The sequence below is a fragment of the Carassius carassius genome, chromosome 19 (genome assembly GCF_963082965.1).
Source record: "Carassius carassius chromosome 19, fCarCar2.1, whole genome shotgun sequence".
Classification (NCBI taxonomy): domain Eukaryota; kingdom Metazoa; phylum Chordata; class Actinopteri; order Cypriniformes; family Cyprinidae; genus Carassius; species Carassius carassius.
Genome location: NC_081773.1, coordinates 19,854,245 through 19,876,425, shown reverse-complemented (window position 1 = coordinate 19,876,425; position 22,181 = coordinate 19,854,245). Strand labels below are relative to the sequence as shown.

Sequence of the window (22,181 nt, the reverse complement as noted above, 5' to 3'; positions counted from 1 at the left end):
CTTCGTATCTGAATCAACATATTCTCCACACATGTCCAGTACACTTGAACTCACCCACATTATTGCAATTGTATTTGCCAATTCAGTAATATCTTATGAACACTTATTCCCTTCCATCTAACAGGACAATATGTATATATATATATATATATATATATATATATATATATATATATATATATATATATATATATATATATATATATATATATATATATATATATATATATATATATATTTACTCATACATCAAAGAAAGTCTCGGTATCGAGCTTGTCTTACTATGTATATTTCCAGTGTAATCATCTGTCTTGGTTACAGTTTGATCTGTCATCAAATTCATGGGTGATAAGCTGCTATCTATGTATTCTTCCCTTCCCAACGCACACACCTGTGAGACACCGAGGGGCCTTCAATACGAATCCCTCAACCATCTTCACCTGCTTTATCTATACCCTGACTGAGCCGATGCTTTAATAACCCTGCAATAAATGAGTATCACAGCCCTATTCCCTGGTCAATAAGGTTAACGCCTTAACATGTCGTCAACACAAAGATACCACGATACCACCAGGTTCTGAACAACACACGGCTTTATCTTATTGCTCATTTGCATGCGTGTCTCTATTAGTTGTTATTAACTGTTGTCGGGTAAAGGGCTTTTATTACTCTGAGTTGGAAACGAGCAAGAAATTGGACACCCTTGTCCTGCCAAACAGTCTTTTCCATACCAAATTTGTGAAATTGCTTTTAATGTCGTCTTTGTAGTCAACATTTCTCCTTCTCTATTTTTTTCCCAACCCTCTGCATTTTTTTCTCAGCGTCTCTCAATATCGTTCTCTTCTCTGTGTATACTGACTGACAGTGTGAGTATAGTCAGATCAGTAGTGTGTCGTTTACTGCCCTCAGTTTCCTGTGTGTGGTACAACTGGCAGAGGCCACTCTCATTGCCAAAGAAAAGAGTGCAATGTGGAAGGGAGAGGAGGGTTAGCAGAAAACGTATATCGCATGCTTAGGAGTGAGTCTCTGCAGTGTGGTCGTCGTAGTTTGGAAATTTGAATCTCATGGGATCGGAGTTCTGTTCCACTCCCTCGTCTGGCTTCTCTCATCTACCCCTAAACATAACAGTCATTAGTTATGTTTGTAATGTGTGGCTGCAAGCATTACAAATAAAAATGGAACCGTGTATCTGGTTGTGAATACCTATTGGTAAAACACTCAAATGTAAGGTGCTGTGTATCTTTCAGTTTCATGTTGCGTGTCATTTGTCAAGTGGGCTGGTTACTATGTATGCTTTTTTATTAGCATAGCTATAAAATAGCTGTACTATTTTAAATGCTATAACCTATATTTAATAGTTCTTCCTGCTATTAATCTACTTGCTTTAAGCAATTTCTTAATCTTGAATCAAGATCTTGTTTTCATTTTTTTTATCTTCATAATCTTTGTTGATTATTCTAGATAACTTGCATTGATTAGACATTTATCTCTATTTCTAATTAATGTTGAACAGTTGGAAGGACAGGGATTAAACAAGTCCAATTACACTTTTATGATGACTGTAAATTAAATAAAACTCCGTCATCATTTTCAGTCCTTCATGTTGTTCCAAACTTGCATGACTTTTTTCCTTCTGTGGAGAATAAAAAAATGAATGAAAACAACAACAACATTGACATTTTCAATATCAATCTTATTTTATGTTCTACAAAAATCAGAGTATGTAAACAGTGAAAATCGGCTCATTTTCGGGTGAACTCTCCCTTTAATAACCTAATGTAATTCATGTGATTATGCTTTATAATCTTCTAATGGTTCGTTTTAATTTAGAAATAAATAAATGAGTCATTCTGTCATTTTTTTCCAATCTGTTGATGAAATAGAGGAATACACTCTGTTGATAAAGCTTTGATGAAGCCGTCTCACCGTTAGCTCAGCAAAATCTGGATGAGATCTTGTGGTGCTGAATTACAGAGCTTTTACCAGCATAATCACACAATCTCTTTCACCTCACATTTGAGTTCATGAATTCCAAAACCTTGAATCACAGTAGTTTGTTGCAAAAGTATCCAAAGTAGTGCATCATAACTGTGAGAGTGCCTCTTCCATATTGTATTGATTAGTTACAGCAGGTGTATATTGACCAGAAAAAACTTTTACAGCACTGTCTTTGCATAGCCACTGCCATCTCGTGAGTGATGGGCAGACACACTGGAGCTGTTTTATCTCCCCATCAAATATTTGCCGGGGTGGAGGAGGATCAGAAAGATAGAGAGAGAGCGAGAGAGATTGGCATAGAGATGGGAGAAACGATTCAGACAAGGTCTTGATTGGGATCGGAAGACTCATTAAAATCAGGCAGGTTTAGACCTGTGAAGCCCAGTGAAGGAGGGAACAAAGACAACCCATCAGTGCCAGATGAACTAACACCGATAAAAGACTTTAAGGGTTGTAATACAGTGCGACTTGCAGGCAAACAGATGAAAAGCTCTCAGTGTCACTGATGGCAGTGAACGCATCGAGTACAATGGCCATTGTGTCCGTTTGTGGTTTCATCCGTCAGATTTCTCGCTCGGTTCCGTGCAAGTATCTGAAACATCTCGAGACACTTTTTGTGAAGAGATTTTATTTTACGCCTGGGATTGCAAGTCTAATGGGCAAGCCCGCATCGTAGACGAGCTGTTAATTAAATGCAGATCTGTTCGCCTCATACAGTTAAAGTGGATCACAGTGCTTTTACACAGCAGTGGGTTTTATCTGTTATATTTTAGGACCGTAGTCTTTTATTGTTACTGAAGTGCAGTATTTTCAAACTTTGATCCATTTTGAAAACTTTGGCGTGACTAGCACAAGAGAAATGAGAAATAATAGCTGCATGCAAACTGAGGGAATATCAGTTTTAATTGGAAAGCTGTGTTTAATGGGTGCTATTAATTTTGTATATACATGCGAGTGTGTTTTCATAAGCATGCATGTCCATTGTTGTAGTGTATTGTTCACACTTGAGCTCTATTAAACTGTCTCACAGGCTCTGTAAATCTCTTTTCTCTGTGTGCGTGTGTGTGTGTGTGTGTCTGTGTGTAAGTACAGTGTGGACCATCAGTTTTTGTTCCCTCAGCAGCACACTTACACATTTTTTTCCATTCAAATGCTCTGAAAGTGTTTTTCCTCCCACCCGCTTATTAAACTCTAAAGAATTCAGACACTTGATTTCTGGACCCGCATTAGGTTTTTAATCACGCAGAGGCTAATGTTTTTAATTTATTATTCATTTTGAAAATTTAGCTCCAGCTTGTTAATCTCTTTGGACTTTTTTATGTTCCATGATGATGTTTTTCTCATCAGGGCCAGAGAAAAGAATAATGTTTTCTGCATAACCACTGTGAGAAGAATAGCAGTGAGGGTAGACACTGGAATCTATCTATCTATCTATCTATCTATCTATCTATCTATCTATCTATCTATCTATCTATCTATCTATCTATCTATCTATCTATCTATCTATCTATCTATCTATCTATCTATCTATCTATCCGTCCATCCGTCCGTCCATCCATCCGTCCGTCCATCCGTCCGTCCATCCATCCATCCATCAGAATCCCTCTGTATTTAGGAAGTAATATGCAAATAAAAGCACTCCAGTGGGGAGTTTGTTCCTAGTCTTTAACTTTTGGCATGGGCTCAATACAGCCTGGCACTGACTCTGATGGACATTACCAATATTAAAGGTTTGGCTGAAAAACAAAGACCCTCGAGAGTTGTCCACATGGAGCACTATGTGCATTCAGAAATACCATATTTTCACGCATGCATACACAGATATCATTTGAACAACTTAAAGTAATTTAATAATTCATGAAAACATTTTGAGCATCTTTGCTTTCATATTTGCCTAGAGGTCTGTCATTTTGGCTACACAAACACATTTAAATGCACATACACATTCATTTACATTCCCCAGATGCTGGAGCAGAACGAGACACTGGGCCTCTGCTTTTTTGTTTGGTGATAGTGTTGATAAGATGCCAGCGTCCTCTTAAACAGTTCTCTGTATTTTAGGACATAGAGTTTGATGTCATTGTGTTGTTCTCTGTTAGCCCGTGTTGTTCGGTTTGTGTAAGAGTCAACAACAGAGAATCCTTTGATTTGAGAGTCTCATGATCAGAAAACTTCTGCAGAAAAATGCTAATAGAATTGAATTAGTTATTTATAAGTTCTTAAATAAAATTTTATATTAACTTAAATGTTATATCAATTGATTCGCTTTAGGGTTTCTTGGATTATCATGTTCATGGTGAGGACACAATTTTTTCTGGGGTGTGGGGGGGATTTATGATTTAGACAGACCAGAATTTAGAGATATTAATTAATTTATTATACCATGATATATATATATATATAACTATATATATATTATACTAATATAACTATTAAAACAATGTTCTGTTATGTCTTATATTTTGGTATAATTAAGTCTCCCATAGTTTTTCAAACTCATTATTTTTTGTTATTGAATATACAAAAAAAATTGTTCATATGAAAGTGTATGCATTGATATTCGCTGAGATTTCATTAGGTCTCTGTCTCCCCCTCTCTTTGTTTCAGGTCCTTATCCTCTGGCTGGTGTTCCCCCTGTAGTGTGGAGGGGGATGGAGCGTGGCGGAGGAGAGAGCCCTCGTTTACGGGAGAGCCCCGAGCGACGTGGGAGCAGCAGTCCTGATATCGGCGGCCCCCCACCAAAGATGGGGCGTCTGGAGCTCAATGGCAGTCCCACAGGTCACCGCAGCCGCCACAATGGGGCCCCACAGAGACCTCTTAGTGGTAAGACACTCACAACCTTTACTGTAACTGATTTATATTATATATGTTTTTCTTTCTGCAATACCACACACTAGCAACGCAGCTTAATGTGGCTAGAGCACAAATTCTAACCACTACACCAATGCTTCAACAAATATAAATGTTTTTTGAATTAGTGAGATAATTGTCAAAGCTTCAGAAAAAATAATAAACATCAAAACTGTACATCTAGCTATGCATTTGGCCTGGTGCTTAATTTTATCTGACATTATTAAAAGAGTTGCCAATAGTGCAAGATTTAATAAATTTAATCCCATACTTCACTATAGGGGTGGTGTGGCCACTATAAGCTCAGTGAATTAAGTAGACCTGATTTATTCCTCTTAGCCAGTTATTGACTGCTACAGTAGCGTGTGTCAGAAGGGGGGTCATATTGATTACAGAGACCCCAACGAATTGCCACATACAGTGGTGTAGTCGCAGCTGTGATTATTGAATATCTTTTAAATGTGTTTTTACACTTTGGTAGTTGACACATAACATAGACATCAACTTTTTTTAATTCAGCATCAAGGTTTTAATAAAAATCAGATATTGCAAATTTTAATTTTAATTTTTGCAAGTTTATTTTTTTGATGTTCAAGTAGAGATTTACATTTATTAAGCATCATACTTCTTAGAAAAACAATTTTGGGCAAAAATATCAACAGTTATCTCATATGTATTATCTCACTTGTATTTCTCCTAAGAAACAAAGGTCATTTAATAGTCCTTTTGTAAAATTTATTGTAATATGATAGTAGCACAACTGTTTTCAACATAGACTATATAAGGTAATGTTGCTTGAGCACCAAATAAGTATATTCAAATGAAGGGTCATGTGACACTGAAGACTGGAGTAATGGCTGTTGATTAAATTAGATTTTAAAATACATTATTTCAAATTATTAATGATTTTACTGTGTTGTGATCAAATAAATGCAGCTTTGGTGAGCATAAGAGAATAATTATATAAAACCAACTCCAAAATTCTGAATGGTAGTGTGTGTGTGTGTGTGTGTGTGTTGTATTACAGTTTTAGATGTATAGCATATCATACAGCAGGATACTGCTGTTACTGCTTCAAATATGTAAACGACCCATGTACAGTAAACATGTAACAGTAACAAATATTTTTCTAACGAAACATACAGTCTTTGTGCAGTAACACACAGCCTCAGCAAAAGTGTTATATGTCTCACATTGGGCCAAAAATTCACAAAGGTCAAGCTGTAATTCACCTTGACAGTGAACAATGTGTGTAGCCAATCATAAAGCCATATATCAGATATAGATTAGATTTTTTTAGAGGCCAGAACGTTAACAACACACAGTGTGTATTTGTTCATGATTGTGTGTATGTGTGAGTATCTGGATGTAAACCTCTGAGGCAGATTTGATTTGACAAAATATCTAAGTGAACAAACATTTCTTTAAAATGTTCTGGAATAGGTAGAAGAGGAAAGTTGCGGGGCTTTCTCTTCCTGTGCACTGGCAGATTGGTCAAATGGTTCATTTTAATCAGAGGTTGTCTTGAAACAGTCTTCCAAACCACAATGGAACACTGAAGAGTGGGCCACACACGAAACAGACATGGAACCAGAATCACTCAGACACATGCCTGTAGTGCTAAAAATATTTTTTTAAATCTTTTCTTTTTCTTTTTTTGTCCAGCTAAAGTATCTAAAACAAGATGGATTTTACTTGCAAAAAAAGGCTTTAAAACTGGTGTTCAGGGAATATAGCTTTAATTAAGTTTATATTTTTACCCCTTCAGCAAATTATTTTAAAACAGTTTGCCAATGGAATACAGAATAAATGTTATCTTTATACATTCTTTTTTTATACTATTAATATTTGTATCTAATGCATTAAATCTATCTTGTTTTAAAGCTGTTTAGCTTTCTTTATGAGAATCAGAAAAAATAAAATAAAATTATACATATAAATATAAATTTGTTGTTGTTGTTGTTGCTTGCAGTATGTTCTTTACTGCTCTATTTCATAATATTTAAATATTATTTAAATATTATCATTGCTTTAGTCAATTGCAGTGTCACACCTTTTATATAAAGTACGAGAGTTAAAGTTTATAACTCAAAATAAAATGTTCAGGCATTAATGTGCATTAAAATATATAATCAAAGAGACCCAAAGACTTACTCAGAGTGAGTGTTGCACAGAAATGAAACACTCACACACACACACACACACACACACACACAAATGAGTCAGACACAGGCTTCACACACATGCTGTTATCTTATGATGAAACCGTGCTCATACAGGGTACAGGGATGAGCCCATGGGAGCTAGAAAGAAAGAGAGAAAGAGAGAGGGGGACTGCTGGGAGCTGCTGTGTGTTGACAGTTATATTTCCCTGTTGGGGGAAATTCACTTACTTGAATTGGCATCGGCCCCTGGCCTGTAATTCACTCCATAAGAGCATTCTGAACTGGAAGCCAGGGTGATTAATGGAAAGGAAATAGAAATATAGGAATTGACTGATTAAACCAAGGGGCTTGGGGAACGTTGCATGAATGTATATGTATTTGCATGGAAGTGTGTGTGTGTGTGCATAAATTAGGAGAGAGTTTTGAACTGCACTGCTCTTATTAGTACATCTGGGATTTTGCCTAATGCTTTCAACCTATAATTTCTAAGGGGTATTAATTAATAGTCAGAAAGCTTTTGAGCATTTCAGAGAAATAAAAAAAAAAAACAATGCAGGTTAGGCCTAGATTTACAAGAGAAAACTTGGGTGGGATGTGTGTTTTTCAGACATCATTAGATACTGCATACTTTTTTCAACAAGCTGTGAATGACTATGCATCTCGACATCCCATTAAAAGACGGGACTCTGTACCAACCGAATCACTTGCCAACATAGTTTACAGGTTAATCATAAATGTTTTTAACTAAAATGTTAACAAAGCCAACACTACTAAAATAATGTGTTACGTTACAGCGCAATGAGCCGTAACCTCAAACACTGAAGAGAGAAAGGTTTGCATATCCGTTGGAGGCTCATGCAACTAATTTTATTAAGTGACCCAGCCGTTAGCACGCAGTCCATTGACTTGAGGACATATCAGCTCAGCTGCACTGACAAAGTGAAGGGAGGCACCATAAAAAAATGATAACTTTAATCAAGTATAATGGAGCTGGTTTGATGGCTGGTTGGATACACAATCTGAACGGCTTGTTCGTGTTGACTATTTGCATTGGGCTGGGAAACCTAAGACAAGCGATTGACCCTGGTCACCTTATTCAAATGCAAGTAATGAACCTATTAATCATTAATGATTTAATGAAAAAACTTCTCTTGTGAAAAGCATGTGGCAACTATAGTTAGGGGTGTTGTTGGCACAGTGGATAAGACACATGCCTTTGGTGTGAGCGACCCGGGTTTTAATCCACTGTGAGACACCAATGTGTCGCTGAGCAAGACACTTAACCCCTAGTTGGTCCAGAGGCATGCGACCTCTGACATATATAGCAAGTGTAAGATAAATGTAAATGTCAACTATTCAAAATAATGCCATGCTTTAGTTGCGAATGAGATTCAGACAGGAATATTTTTTTAAACAGTATGGAAATGAGTCACATTTGTAGAATATCAGCTCAGTCACTGGACTTTATTTTTAGCCAATAATAATTAAGTAATTCAGCTCTCCTTACTTGACCATTGTTTCTCTTATTATTTCTATATCTCCTGTATGCAGGTCTGATGATTCCAGTCTTCTGTGTGGTGGAGCAGGTGGATGGAGGGATGATATCAGATGGAGACAGCCGGGAGGAACATGCCGAGTTCGTGCTGGTCAGGAAAGACATCCTCTTCACTCAGCTGGTTGAGACTGCACTTCTCGCCCTTGGATACTCCCACAGTTCTGCAGCCCAGGCACATGGTGAGTTCAACATTGGCCCAGACTCAGTGTATGTTCAAAACAGTTGATGAATTCAGTTATATTCAGTTAAAGTTAATAAAATAAAATAAAAATAATGACTAGAACTTGACCTTCCATTTCCGGTGACAAATTAGAACAATATCAGGTATTTTGAACATTTTATCTTGATTTACTAACAAACTGCCAAATGTTTTGATGCCAAAAAATGTCTAATAAAAATCTGAGAATTGTGCTAAATTGTATTGAATGTGGACTTAGTAGCATAATTTAAATCTTAAATGTATAAAAAAGAAAAACTGCAATATAATCTTAAGGGAAAAAAGACCTCTTGAGTGTATATTTAAAGAGAGTACAGTTTAATGACTTTTTCCGAACACACTTAAGTATACTTTTAAAAGAGTGCACTGTGTAATGATGTCAAATTAAAACATTTACTTCAAAGTACATTTACAAGTGAAGGTAATTTTACATTCATGTTTTAATAATATTTTTATAACATAATAAAGCAAAGTACCTGAGTATAATATAATAATTATTTATTTATTTTACCCGTAGTGTTTTATTTGTTGTTTTAAATGTGCTAAATTGCATTCAGTAGAAATTATATTGAGGTATATTGTTGTTTATCATAAATGTTTGTCAGTACATTTGGCACTGCAATTTAACCATATTTCAAAGACAATAAAAGTAATTATGAAATTACATATAAAATGTTCTTCAGTTTAATTTGCAAAATATCAATTTAGATAACAATGAAATGCAATTAAGTATTTGAAAACATTACATTTATCTCCCACTTAAAGCTGCAGTCCATAACTTTTTTTAGTTAAAAATTATCAAAATCAATATTTGAGCAAGTACATAACCAGCCAGTGTTCAAAACTATCGGCTTACTTTAGCCCGATTCACAATGGTTAGCTTACAATAATGTTTTCTAATTTGAGTGGTACTGGTAGGTTTTGCGGGAAAATCAAACATGATGCTGCGTCATTACATCACGTTTGTAAACATAAAGAAGTTTCCTGGCTACTCGACTATCACATGTGATGATCCTGCAGGTGGCGGATCGTTTAATTATAGCCTATTCCCACAGAAGCTGGAAAAATTTAATTGATCATTCTGATAGCAGATTGCGATCCAGAAAGGATTATGTATTTATGAAACACATGTGAATTAAATTAAATTGTATTCCAGTTTATCTGATTACAAATGATTACACAAGATCTGTATTTTAAAGACAACCAGTTCGAAGGGAGCATAATTAGCTTTTTGGGTTAAAATAATTTCTTAATATGAAATTTGAATGGTATGACAATTAGAGATTAGACCATACAGAAATTGAAATATACTCCCTTATACACATTATATTCACATAGTCATGCAATTGTTAACATTAATAATTTGAGAATAAATTATGACAACAATAATAATTTGCAGGTGATGTGATATGAGCTAACCAATCTTTATGTTAAATCACAATTTGGTAGCGCAATTTATTGCACTGCTTTTTTGCAATGCTTTTTTCCTCAGTTGGTCAGAACAAATGTGGCAAACTTGTTACTTACTTGTTCAGATGACAATATCCAGTGAAAATGTTTATTTTGGTCATATATTCCAAGACATAGGCTAGAATCTGTTATTGCGAAGGACAGTAACTACCCACACTGGTGCGGTGACTGACTGCCACACACACATACTCCTCAAAACATTAGATTCATTCATGCTGAAGCCATGCCGAAGCACAACCCACGCAAGGAAGATAATTCTGCAAATAGCTGCAATTGCAGGTTTTCAAACAGAGATGGCGACAAAGAGGCAAAACTTACAGACTGCAGCTTTAAGTACTGTATATTCTTTTAAATTAAATTATTTCAAGTATACTAAAATCTGTATCTTTTCACAAATTTCATTCATATAGCTCATAATAATGTATTCTATTTGAAATCCCAGTGTTTAGAAATTAAAGTGAATCAAGATTTGTAAACGCTGAAAAACTTTTGTACATTGCTAGTGTGTGATACCTAATACATTAATTAATGTTATTATGAAATGAAATTTATGAAAATGCTAAAGAATCTTATTTATTTCTGATATAATTGGATGCCATGCAATTAATCTTTGTAATCATTACATAAAACATACTCTTTCGGTTATATTTCAAGCACTATGATAAGCAGTGTACAGTATATATTGCACAGTACGCAGTAAGAAGTTTGATAGTTCTTAATTCCTTTACAGTTCAAAGCTATTAGAGTGGCATGGAGTGCAGAGAGGAGGTCCCGCTGTTGAGATGTTGACAGGAGGATTATACTGTTTTGGGCTAATGTGTCTGAGAACACTGAGGAGGAAGAGCATTTGTTCAACATAACTGAATCACAGACAGTCTGAAAATCTCATTAAACAAGAACAAAGGAAATGACGAGGCAAAGAATGCGGTGTTTTCACATCACCAAAAGATGCATGTGAACTGTATTTGTGCATATGTGGTATCCTTGTGGCAATGCATGTTTGTGTCAGCTCGAGGTCTTTGTGCTTGCATAGTACGTGTTCATTTTCTGTGTGTGTTTGTGTGTGTATATGGAGAATGTTTATGAGTGTGCGGGCCAAAGAAGCAATATAATGCTTTAATTTATTGTTGTACACATGATCGTCATCTCCCAGAAGATTGAGAGTTGTTTACTTGTATTCTGTGAAGTATGAAGAAAATGTAAAACAGTCATTACTTTATGTTGATCTGCGGCAACAAAAGACATCACGATTTGCTTCATAGGTTGAGCATTTTGGCATTTTTATGTATTGTTTGTATTCACAGTTCACGGTCTGTACGTCTGACTAGAATAGAGTTTGTTGTGCGATTTGATAGTGCTGCAGTTTATTGAAAGTATTGTCAGAAGACATAGAGCGAAAATTGAAGGCCACATTTCAACCTTTAATTAAATGATCATTTAAGTCAGGCTGATGAAATGTCTGCTACGTTTTTGTAGTGATTGTAGTTTTTAAAATGAAATGCTGCGTGGTTGTGTTTGTGTGTGACTGCAGCTTGTTATTCATCAAAAATAATGTTAAATAAGCATCCTTTCTCTTTTTTTGACAACTAAATATACGTAGTAACAAAAACAGAAAAAAACATGTGTCACGCGTAGGTCAACAGTGTGTCTTTAAATTCACTCCAAGCGCCCTTTAGAGATTCCTTTGAAGAGCCAAAAACAGATCAATATGTTACCCACACAGCGACTCGAGCCATTTGCGTAACCTCCAAAAATACCGTTCTGTGCTATAAAATTCAACAAATATGGAAATTGATAGAAGCGGCATTATGATTGGAAAGGCAAAATAGTCCTGTCTGGCCCACACAATGGCGCCACATCTGTGAGGAAGTCCCAGACGCTACTCCCCTAAACACAGAATCACAAGCGGTCACCTCTGTACAGTCGTAAAACAATATCAAAAGGACACAGAGGAGGACAGGACCAGCAGTGGAAAACAAACCGTTTAGGCTCAATATAATCCACACACCCTCACAGTGATCAGTTCAGATGAGGCCAGATAAAATAAAAGGAGAGGGATACGGCTGAACGCATACTAACAAGATTCTCTCATTATGGAGAACTGCACTGGCTTCAGTTTATTCCTAAAATGAGTAGAGAATGAATGATAGAATGAGAGAGGGAGAACGAGAACTCTCCTCTCAAATGAATACTTTTTGTTTTTAAAGCAAGCGTTTATGTTAAATGAATAATTTCTGGCTTAAATTATACATTTTTTCCTCTGCGGTTCACAACCAAAATTACACAGAGTCCCATCTATTTTCTCCCTGTTTGAATTGTGTCCTGCATAGCTCTCTCGTAGTGGTATATTTAAGCTGCTCTCCCAGCACCGCTGCCTTTCTTTAATTAGCCTGACCAGTAATTAACTGGGAGATATTGTTTATTTCAATTATAAGGGTCTGAGTACTTTTATAGAATCGTATGGACAGACCTGTACTTTAAGGCTTCAGACAATTAACAGTGGTGATGGATTACAGCACAAATGCATTGTTGTGCTGCCACGTTTGACATTCAGCCATGGCAGGTCGAACTGGGCCAGTTTAATGAAAATACGCTCTGTTGCCTGATAGAGGCCGAACAGTCCCTTCACATAATATTGAGCAATGACAGGTAACTAATTCCAAACTGTAGTGTGAACATAGGAGTAGCAACATGTGCAGATGATGTATTGATTATCTGCTTAATTTTTAAAGGGATAAATCACCAAAGAAAAATGAAGATTCTGACATCATTTACCTCATGTGTTTCCAAACCTGTATGCTTTTTTCTGTGAAAAATAGACAGTATTAACACTGCTCTTTTTCATATAATGAAACCGTTAATTACGATTACTGTCATGCTTCAGAAACAACCAAATTAATACATAAAAGCACCACAAAGTAATGTAAACTAGCTGCAAAACAGAAAAACATAACTTTCATAACAGAATTTTCTCTTTTTTTCAGTCTATGTCTTAATGTTTTGGTATCAAATGAAATTTAAAACTACTTCTGTCCTCAACGAATCTTTTAGATTTATGACCAAAGCAAGTAAGCTTTCCATCTGCCGTCTGACACACCTGGCAGCCAATCAGAAGCAAGTCAGTTTTTTCAATTTTATTGCCAGGGGTCTTCAATGCTCTGTCTTGTTTGGTCATTTATGACAGCAGGTCTTTCCCATACAAACTTTTATATTACGGTTAAACTTCAAAATAAAATGAATCTTTCCAATCCATAAATCTGTAATCTGGAGCATAGTATAGGCCTATGTATTATTTCAATATAAGAGCTTGGTATGAGTATTATTTCATAAGTCTATGGCATGTTGATATTATTTCTAATGGTTTTAATTCCAAATTTAGAAATTATGACTTCAACTGCCTTACTTTTAATAAAAGTTACCAAAAAAAATTAAAATATAAACGGCTAAGACCAGGAGTCTCATTTATAAAACTCTCTGTAGATTTCATCCTAAAAGTGTACGTATGCACAAAAGCTAGATTTTGCGTATGAACAAACATTTTCAGATTTCTAAAAACCATACGTACACCAGAACCTTTGTAAAAATCCCTTTATAAATCTCAGTCAGGGGAAGATTATGTGTAAGTGCATTTCCTCACAGACTTCTTGCTAAAATATTTATCATAACATGATATCTGTAGTTTAGTTTAAAGAATAATTATTGTGCACCTATAGCACTCATATCTGTCATTAAAACATAGCATAGCAAGGCTCGGAAGAACAAGGATGATATTTAATATAACTCTGATTGGATTATTCTGAAAGAAGAAAGTCACATACACCTAGGATGCTTTGAGGGTGAGTAGAACATGGACTAATTTTAATTTTTGTAATTAATTTAAAACTAACCATTTAACAAGCCTTTTCATTATGGCCCCCCAAAAGATCATTTATGAGTTTATAGTATTTCCACCAAAATACTAAGATGCTTATATTAGGATATTATAGTAAAACCATACAGTGCATTCTGGAAAGACAGATAGTATTTCTTAGGCCTGCCTTTCCTATTTGATTTATTAAATCTATATAGACACATTATTAATAATTTTTTTGCAACAGTCTGTGGTCTCCATGACTCATATAGTGGGTCGTCCATTTAGAACAGCAAACAGTTCAGTGCATCTATCCAAACTAGCTCTGCAGAGTAGTGTATGTGTACTGGGGAACATTTTCAGACTGTATGTGAGGTTGTGTTTGTGTGTGCAAGTGTGGATACACATAAGCTTTAGCCAAGCCACCAGCCGACCACATTAAAGCCCAGCACTGGGAGGAGGAATTTTAATGTGGCAATGGGAACAATGGTTTGTACTGGGGGAGGAAAATGACAAGGAACAGATTCTTTCCAAGTTAAAAATGATTCATTAATGACACTACCACAAGGCTCTGTAATGCTAGCTCATACTGTAAATAGGAATACATTTAACCACTTTTTATTAGAACAGAGCCCTCTTTTTTTTTTTTAGATTGGTTGCAGTGAGCTCCTCTAACACTTAACATGTGAATTAGGTAACCTCGCTGACATTCAACACTTAAAGCAATTGAATGAAGCACTGCTTAACTTAAAGTGCATTAATATAATCTCAGTTCAGTCTTAATTGATGCTACTGCTCAAAATGGGAATACTCAAGAAGTGTGTGCATACATACAGCATTGCATGAGATAAAACAGCAATGTCCCTCAAAAATCAAAGCAAAACTAGTAATATAAACAAAGTCTTGAAAAAGTAGGAAAGATCTTAAGGGGTGGGGGGAGGAGGGGGGCTTGCTTGGCACAATCACACAAATTGTCTTCATCTGTCTGACTTGCCTCTCCCCTTTAACTCAATATCTGGAGAATACATCTCCACAAATACCTTTAGAACAAAGACAAGAGGCCTGTGTATCAGAGGATAGAAGTTCACTGTAGTTTCAAGGGTTACCAGCAGGGTCGGCTTCTCTTGTAGTGGTAGTCTGGGACCCCGGTGTACTGGGGGGTGCACAAAATAATGTATTATAAATAAATTTTAAGTAAGCACAAGTGAAAAACGTAGACCTTTTCCCATATAATCATAACATTTTCCTGATATTATAAATAAAAATAGCAAAGACCTGACAATTTGCTTACATTTGACAGAAAAAGAAAATGAAAGAAAAAAAATCATGCACGTTTAGAGCTTAAAGCACTTTTGCATTGCAAAACAGCATCTGTTAAAGCATAATTTTTGTCACGCTTTCTTAAGGATAATATGGGGAAGAAATCCAGGCGCTGCTGATGAGAAGTACAATACAAGAAGTAGGAAAAATCTAGATAAATTTACTTTATTTACTTTCTATATAGTTATTAAATATAGTTTTGTCTATAGTTATTATTTATACATTTATTTTGTTTTCTTTTTCTTTATCCATTTTTTACATAGTTCTTCCTCAGTTAATTACCCTTATTTTTGTACCATATTTATTGAACTAATTTTTCAGCACTATTATTCTTTATTTGCAATTGTAATTTATTTACACTGAATCTGTTAGACAGAAGCATGCCGTAATACAGTATGATGTACTTAAAAGAAACAACGTTGCAGTGGCTCTTTCTATTATTCTATATTAAGACTATTTTATAAACCAATGAAACCCATGTTGATGGTCTAAGGGTCTAAAGCTCCGCAAAACACACTGGCCTTGTTTAGATTCTGACACTGATAAGCTCCCGCAATCATCCAATAGTGGAAGAAAAGAGTGGAATGGGTCACACAGAATGTCTTGTTATCTTCTCTAGTCAAAACACAAACACTGAACTGAGGGAAACAATGGAGCCCTTGCTAATTTGCGAAAACAAATTCTCTCCAAAACTAACTCTTTCAATCAGGCTTTAGTGGCAGCAGTGGCATGGCGGTACAGTGTCTGGATGGAGGTAAGTGATCCATTGGCATGTCTGTGTGTGATTGAGCAACTGGAGCTCTTCAGATGACACAAACAGCCTAAAGCACAAAAAAAAGACAAAAGAGAAAAAAAGGGAATGAGAGAGGGAAGTTGGGCAGCGTCTGGGTCTCATTTAGTGGATAGTAATGTGATTAGCAATGTTTACTTTTCACAGCTTCAGTCAGTCCCTCCTTAGACCATGGGAAATACTTTTGTGTGAGAGTTTGTGTTTTGTATCTCTTCATGGCACACACTTCATTTTTTGGTCAAGTTTGCTTCCTGTTGTCGGATGTGTTGAATATATACATTTGCGCAAGGGATGTACATCAACTGCACATGCACACGAGCAGTGCGTGTCGAAAAGTGTTTACGGACGTGTGCAGTGTTTGGAAAACGGTTAATAATGCAAAGAGCAAAGGGTCCGGTTTACATGTACGGCGCATCTTGACAATGATTGCGACATCTGGAAATAAATAGAGCGGAGGGCATAATAGATTCAGCTAATTCATTTTTAATAGCACAGTGTGGTTCTTGGAAAAAATTATGGCACCCTCAGTAGATACCACTGCTGCTTAGCTTTTATCCTGATCTGTAAGCTTATTCAGGTTCAGCATATTTAAAGGAAATACCACCACACATCTTTAAAGAGATAGTTCACCCTAAAATGAAAAGTGTATTTTGTAAAATTAAATTAAGTGTCCTGTTAGATCAAAAAAGTTTTTTTTCAGCATATATAAGAAGAGAATGTACTGCTAACCAATTTATAGTTTTTTTACTGTAACTTTTTTTTACATTTTCTTAACATTAAAGTTTCTACTGCTTTTATGTTCTGCAGAAGAAGAGTCAGTGCGGGATGGCCTTAGTTACCTGGAGTATTTACAAAACAATTAAGACGGCTTCGTTCAGAAATATGGCTTTGTCTCACAGTGACACCCCGATTACAGATTACTCCTCAGTCATAAATGCTTGTCTCTTCCTTTGCACAACAAGAGGCATTTATAACAGTCAATTTGGGTTAATCATACAATCATTGACCTGTGTTTATGACGGCCCATTAATGGAGAGGGGGATTGGGGGTGGACGTAATTGTCAGAGGCAGCGATGCGCTAGACGAGCTCCTGCTTTCTATATATATACTTTGGCTGTAAAAGAGCCACAGGCCCACAGTTATTGGTGCAGCCCTCAGTATGTGTGTTAGCTGCTTCTTCCTGACCTGATAAGTATTTAATAGATAAAGCCTTATCATTGGTGCTATTGTTCCTTGCTGTCCGCTTTTATAGCACAAGATGAAGCTCTGTAGAAATTAAGAAGTAAGAAAAACAAAATATATTCAAAAATGTTTGATGCAATAACCCACACGTAGTGTAAATAATTTCGTAAATGATAAATATATGACTCATTTCCCTCTACGCTTCCTTGTCAATTAAGAACTATGTGTATAATTATGTATTTCGCCATATGCTATAAATTAGGTTGGTCTGCCACCTACCTCAATCCCCTCTTTTCCAATCACACAATGTTCTTGTCTCACTGTCTTTCAATCATTATGTTTGTATGCCCTTTAATGTTGATTTTTACTGTAAGTGGGTGCTGGTATGGTGATGTAATGTGCCAGGTTTGCTTCTGGTTTGGTGGAGCTGCCTACTCAATGGAGAGGAGCCCCTCCTAACTTATTCTTTTATTGAGATTTCATTACAGCCATCATTGACATGAGGCCATCTCTGATGATGTCATGGAAATATGCTATACAAATTTGTGGCACAATGAGATCAAGTGGGGTTAATTGACTCCCCCTCTCTCTGCGTCCTTTTCACAGGCATCATTAAGGTGGGCCGCTGGAACCCCCTGCCCATCCATTACCTGACAGATGCTCCAGAGGCAACGGTTGCTGATATGTTGCTGGACGTTTACCACATGGTCACGCTACGCATCCAGCTACAGAAGTAAGAGACCATAGAGCTTTCTCAACAATAAAATTTCTTGGTTCAGAAGACAATTCTCTGCATATCTATAATCTTTATACGCTTCATAGTGGTCATTTTAAATAGCTAAATAATATATAATATAAAACATATATTTATATTTCTAACAACAGCACTTATTATTATAATTATAATAATTATAATAATAATAATAATAATAATAACAATAATAATAATAATAATAATAATAATAATAATTATTATTATTATTATTATTATTATTATTATTATTATTATTATGTAATTAAATAATTAATTATTTTGGACTTAAAAAGTTTTAAATAACCAGCACAAAAAAATATTAAAACATATTATTATCATTCATAAATGAATGAATGCATGAATTAATGAATAAATAAATAAATAAACAAATAAATAAATACATTTTAGATTTTGAACAGGTTAGGCTATCTTGTGGTATCAGGCTGTATAACCCTTCTAATTGAAGAATATAATTTAAAGGTGAAATGTAAACTACATTATTTAAGTGTATTTACATATATGTTTTATGTTTTTATTTGTATTTATTTTATTATATTTACTTTAATTTATTTTCTGCTGTTTGTGACGTTAAGTGAAATCATTTCAATTAAAAAAAAAATTAATTGATAAATATTGTGTCCTCTGTCTACAAACTATGGAAAAATAACATATTTGTTAATTATATAAAAATGTAATTTATTAATAAAATAATTATTATCTTGTAATACATTGTAAAGTAATATTTAATAATTATAAAAACTAATAATAATATTAAGTATATTTATGTTTGCACTGAGGAAATACATACAAAAGTTTCCCTTTTCTATATATTTTGCTCCATAACAAGTGATGAGATAATAAAGGGATTATTTTGCTTATGTCAATGATAGAGAGTTGAGCAAGCCTCTAAAGCCCTGTGCATACATAAAAGCCAGGGTAAACTTTTTATCTGCACTTCTCAATGAGCTCTTTCGTGCCCAATGATTGCAGTTTACTCTTGAATGCTGAGGAGATAAACATAGGGTCCAAATGAGAAGATTGTAGTCTTTGTGTAGTTGTGTACCATCCAGGTTTGTTTCCCTGTGTCTTCATGGTGATATAATTGTTGAACTGGCCTGCTGCATGGTTTATTGATTAGGAAATGAAGATAGTTACTGTAGAGTAATGGAGGGATTTGGGATTTACAGCTTTGCTAAACTGGAGGACCTTCCATCAGAGCAGTGGAATCACGCTACAGTACGCAACGCCCTCAAAGAACTGCTCAAAGAGATGAACCAGAGCACATTGGCCAAAGAATGTCCACTCTCCCAGGTACAGCTGCTACCCACTATATATATTATTTTATTTTTTATTTTTTTTCCAAATCCAACACACATAGATTTGACATTTAAGATGATAAGTAAAACATGTACTGCGGGTTCAACTCTTCCAAAACTAACAACATAATACTTAGCAGTATAACATAAATGAAAATGTTGGGCTCAGTATTGCATTATGCTTGCAGATGTTTCAATCAGTGGCGTCAGTGCATGGTTAATGTAGCCTAAATTGCCTTAGCGTGTTTCATTCATCAATTTGAAATTTACTCAAATATTCCCCACATTCATGGGCCATTTCTAAAACCCAGAAATTACTTCATCATGAGAGAGAGTATGCTTGTGTGTGTATCTATGTGGGTGTGCACTTGCGATCCTTGCTGTGCTCATTTCCAAGTAAGCGAGCAATCTTGGAGATTTATGTATCTGTGCATGTTGTGTTTAAGTGGAACTCTGTGGGGGTGTTGATCCTCATATCAATTGTTTGCATATGTGTGTGGCTCTTCGTCTCTACTTGTGTCACTGCGGCTCGAAGCTTGTCGTGGCGTTCGCTATCCGCCTTGCCTGGGTGGCTTTCCGCAGTAATGTGTTTTATAGACCATTTATCATTGTAATTTTAAGATGAGTTTATTTCCGTTATCCTCTGTTGTTATTCACATTATTTCCTTTTTATTGACCTCTCTTGTTTCTTTTACTTTTTCCAGAGTATGATCTCCTCTATAGTGAATAGCTCCTACTATGCTAACGTCTCAACTGCCAAGTGCCAAGAGTTTGGTCGCTGGTACAAGAAGTACAAAAAAGTTAAAGGTAAGGCTTGTACTGATGTCTTTTTGGTTGTATTTGTACTCTTTTTAACCAAAACCCAGCTCAAATCAATTCTTCATCAGATATTTGGTGCCATCTAAAGTCAAGTGGAAAAAAGACTAAAATACTAACCAGAAATTAGCAATAATAGTAATAGGTATTACATTTGATGAAGAATTTGTTCTATACAGCATAAATGTGTGTAATGACAATGTAATGTCAATGAAATCCGGACGTACAACATCTGCCATGCTATCATTGTCATGTGACTTTTGGCATAAGTTATGTCGCTTCATTTGACTGCCAACTCTTTTCCTGTGGACTTAAAGGATAGTTAAGTGTCCACTGAATGCACTTCAGAAGTAGGTCATCAGCTGTTTTATGAATACTGTAAAATCGTACATCTGACAATTTTTCATCTACTATATAGTAGGTAACTAGGCATATTTGAATGCAGAGAATGTGTTTTTTATAGCATGTGGTGATTTATTCAGGGTCATAAACAAGTCTTGAGCTTTGTGCTACGTTTTATACATTATCTCTTAATGACTCCTCTTACATGGGATGGGGTAACTTAAGCCTCCTCGCGGCCTAATATAAACCACTGTTCCTTTCCCAAAAATGCTGCAGGGGGTCTCCCAGTGGCAGGTTCTGCAAGGAGTCGTCCCACAGCTCCACTATTTAAGCCTCTTAGCATCCAAATGCCTGTGACAATTTTCCTACTCTTGTTGCCCCTTCAAAAAGTGAAATAATTACACAGCAGGACAGATCAAAGTGGGGGCTAAACCCCAAGTGCAGTGAGAGAGAAGCGCCAACAAAGAATAAAGCGATCCTCGGCACGCTGACAGAGTAAATGGTGTTGAGTTACAACGAGCCTCCTCCATTAGTTCTGCTCCTTGCCTCCCAGAGCTAAACACACAGCCCGCATTGCCAGATGTGCGCCAGTGCAGAGAGACCCTATTGGTTGACTCATGTGTCAGTCACACAGTTGTAAACCAAAGTTATAAAACTTTCTACTCATGAAAGAACATTGTTGTTTTTTAATGTTTTGTCATTTAACAGTTCCTTGTGTTTGTTTCAGGGGACTATTTGTGGCAAGGACGGGAGAGCTCAGAAATCAAGGGTAGGCATCTACAGTACATTGTGATATTTATTTGGGTAAAGCACTGTCTTTGATTTGTCAACTAGAAGACTACAGAGATTGTTCTAGTGTCTCAAACACATCTCCATCCCTCCTCAGTTGAAAGGGACAGCCTCACTGACTTCTGTGTATTAGCCCAGCGTCCGCCCCCTCACCTGACTGGTCTGGCGCAGCTTGGTCCATTGAACAGTGGCAGCTCTCTGGTGAAAGGCGGATCTGGAGAACATCAGAATTCAGCCCAGTCTCAGCCTCCATCTCAAGGGCAGCCACAAACTCCATCATCTCATGGACAGCTCCATCATAGTCCTCCGCTTAGAGCTCAGGTGCCTCCTCCACCTCCGCCAGCCGCCCTGCAACCTCTTTTGGCACCCGGAGGTCTTCTCTCACCCCAGCTTAGTCCACAGCTGGTGAGGCAGCAGTTAGCCATGGCTCATCTTATCAACCAGCAGCTGGCTGTCAGCCGCCTCCTGCATCAGCACCCACAGGCTCTTAACCAGCAGTTTCTCAATCACCCACCCATCCCACGGCCTAGCAAGTCCGGTTGTCCTGGAGAACCCGGGTCCAACCCCTCGGCTGCAGAAGTCTCCTCTGATATCTACCAGCAGGTGCGAGATGAGCTGAAAAGAGCCAGTGTCTCACAGGCAGTGTTTGCTCGAGTTGCCTTCAACCGTACACAGGTACAGTACAGACTGCATGGTGGAGAATATGTTATTCACTTAAAGGTTCAAGGATAAACTTTGGGAAAGAGTGAGACACTACACCATGTAGA

The 22,181-nt window shown here is 36.3% G+C and overlaps 1 protein-coding gene across 2 annotated transcripts in view; it reads left to right on the top strand.

Moving 5' to 3' along the window:
* LOC132095317 (DNA-binding protein SATB2-like) overlaps positions 1-22,181 on the top strand; it is a 43,950-nt gene that overhangs the window by 6,000 nt on the left and 15,769 nt on the right. For both annotated transcript variants that reach the window (XM_059500179.1, XM_059500180.1), the window contains 7 exons: positions 4,606-4,821; positions 8,565-8,747; positions 18,004-18,130; positions 19,339-19,462; positions 20,172-20,274; positions 21,353-21,394; positions 21,512-22,089. In XM_059500179.1, the coding sequence (XP_059356162.1) occupies positions 4,650-4,821; positions 8,565-8,747; positions 18,004-18,130; positions 19,339-19,462; positions 20,172-20,274; positions 21,353-21,394; positions 21,512-22,089 (1,329 nt within the window). In that variant the 5' untranslated portion in view covers positions 4,606-4,649. The remainder of the gene's footprint in view (positions 1-4,605; positions 4,822-8,564; positions 8,748-18,003; positions 18,131-19,338; positions 19,463-20,171; positions 20,275-21,352; positions 21,395-21,511; positions 22,090-22,181) is intronic.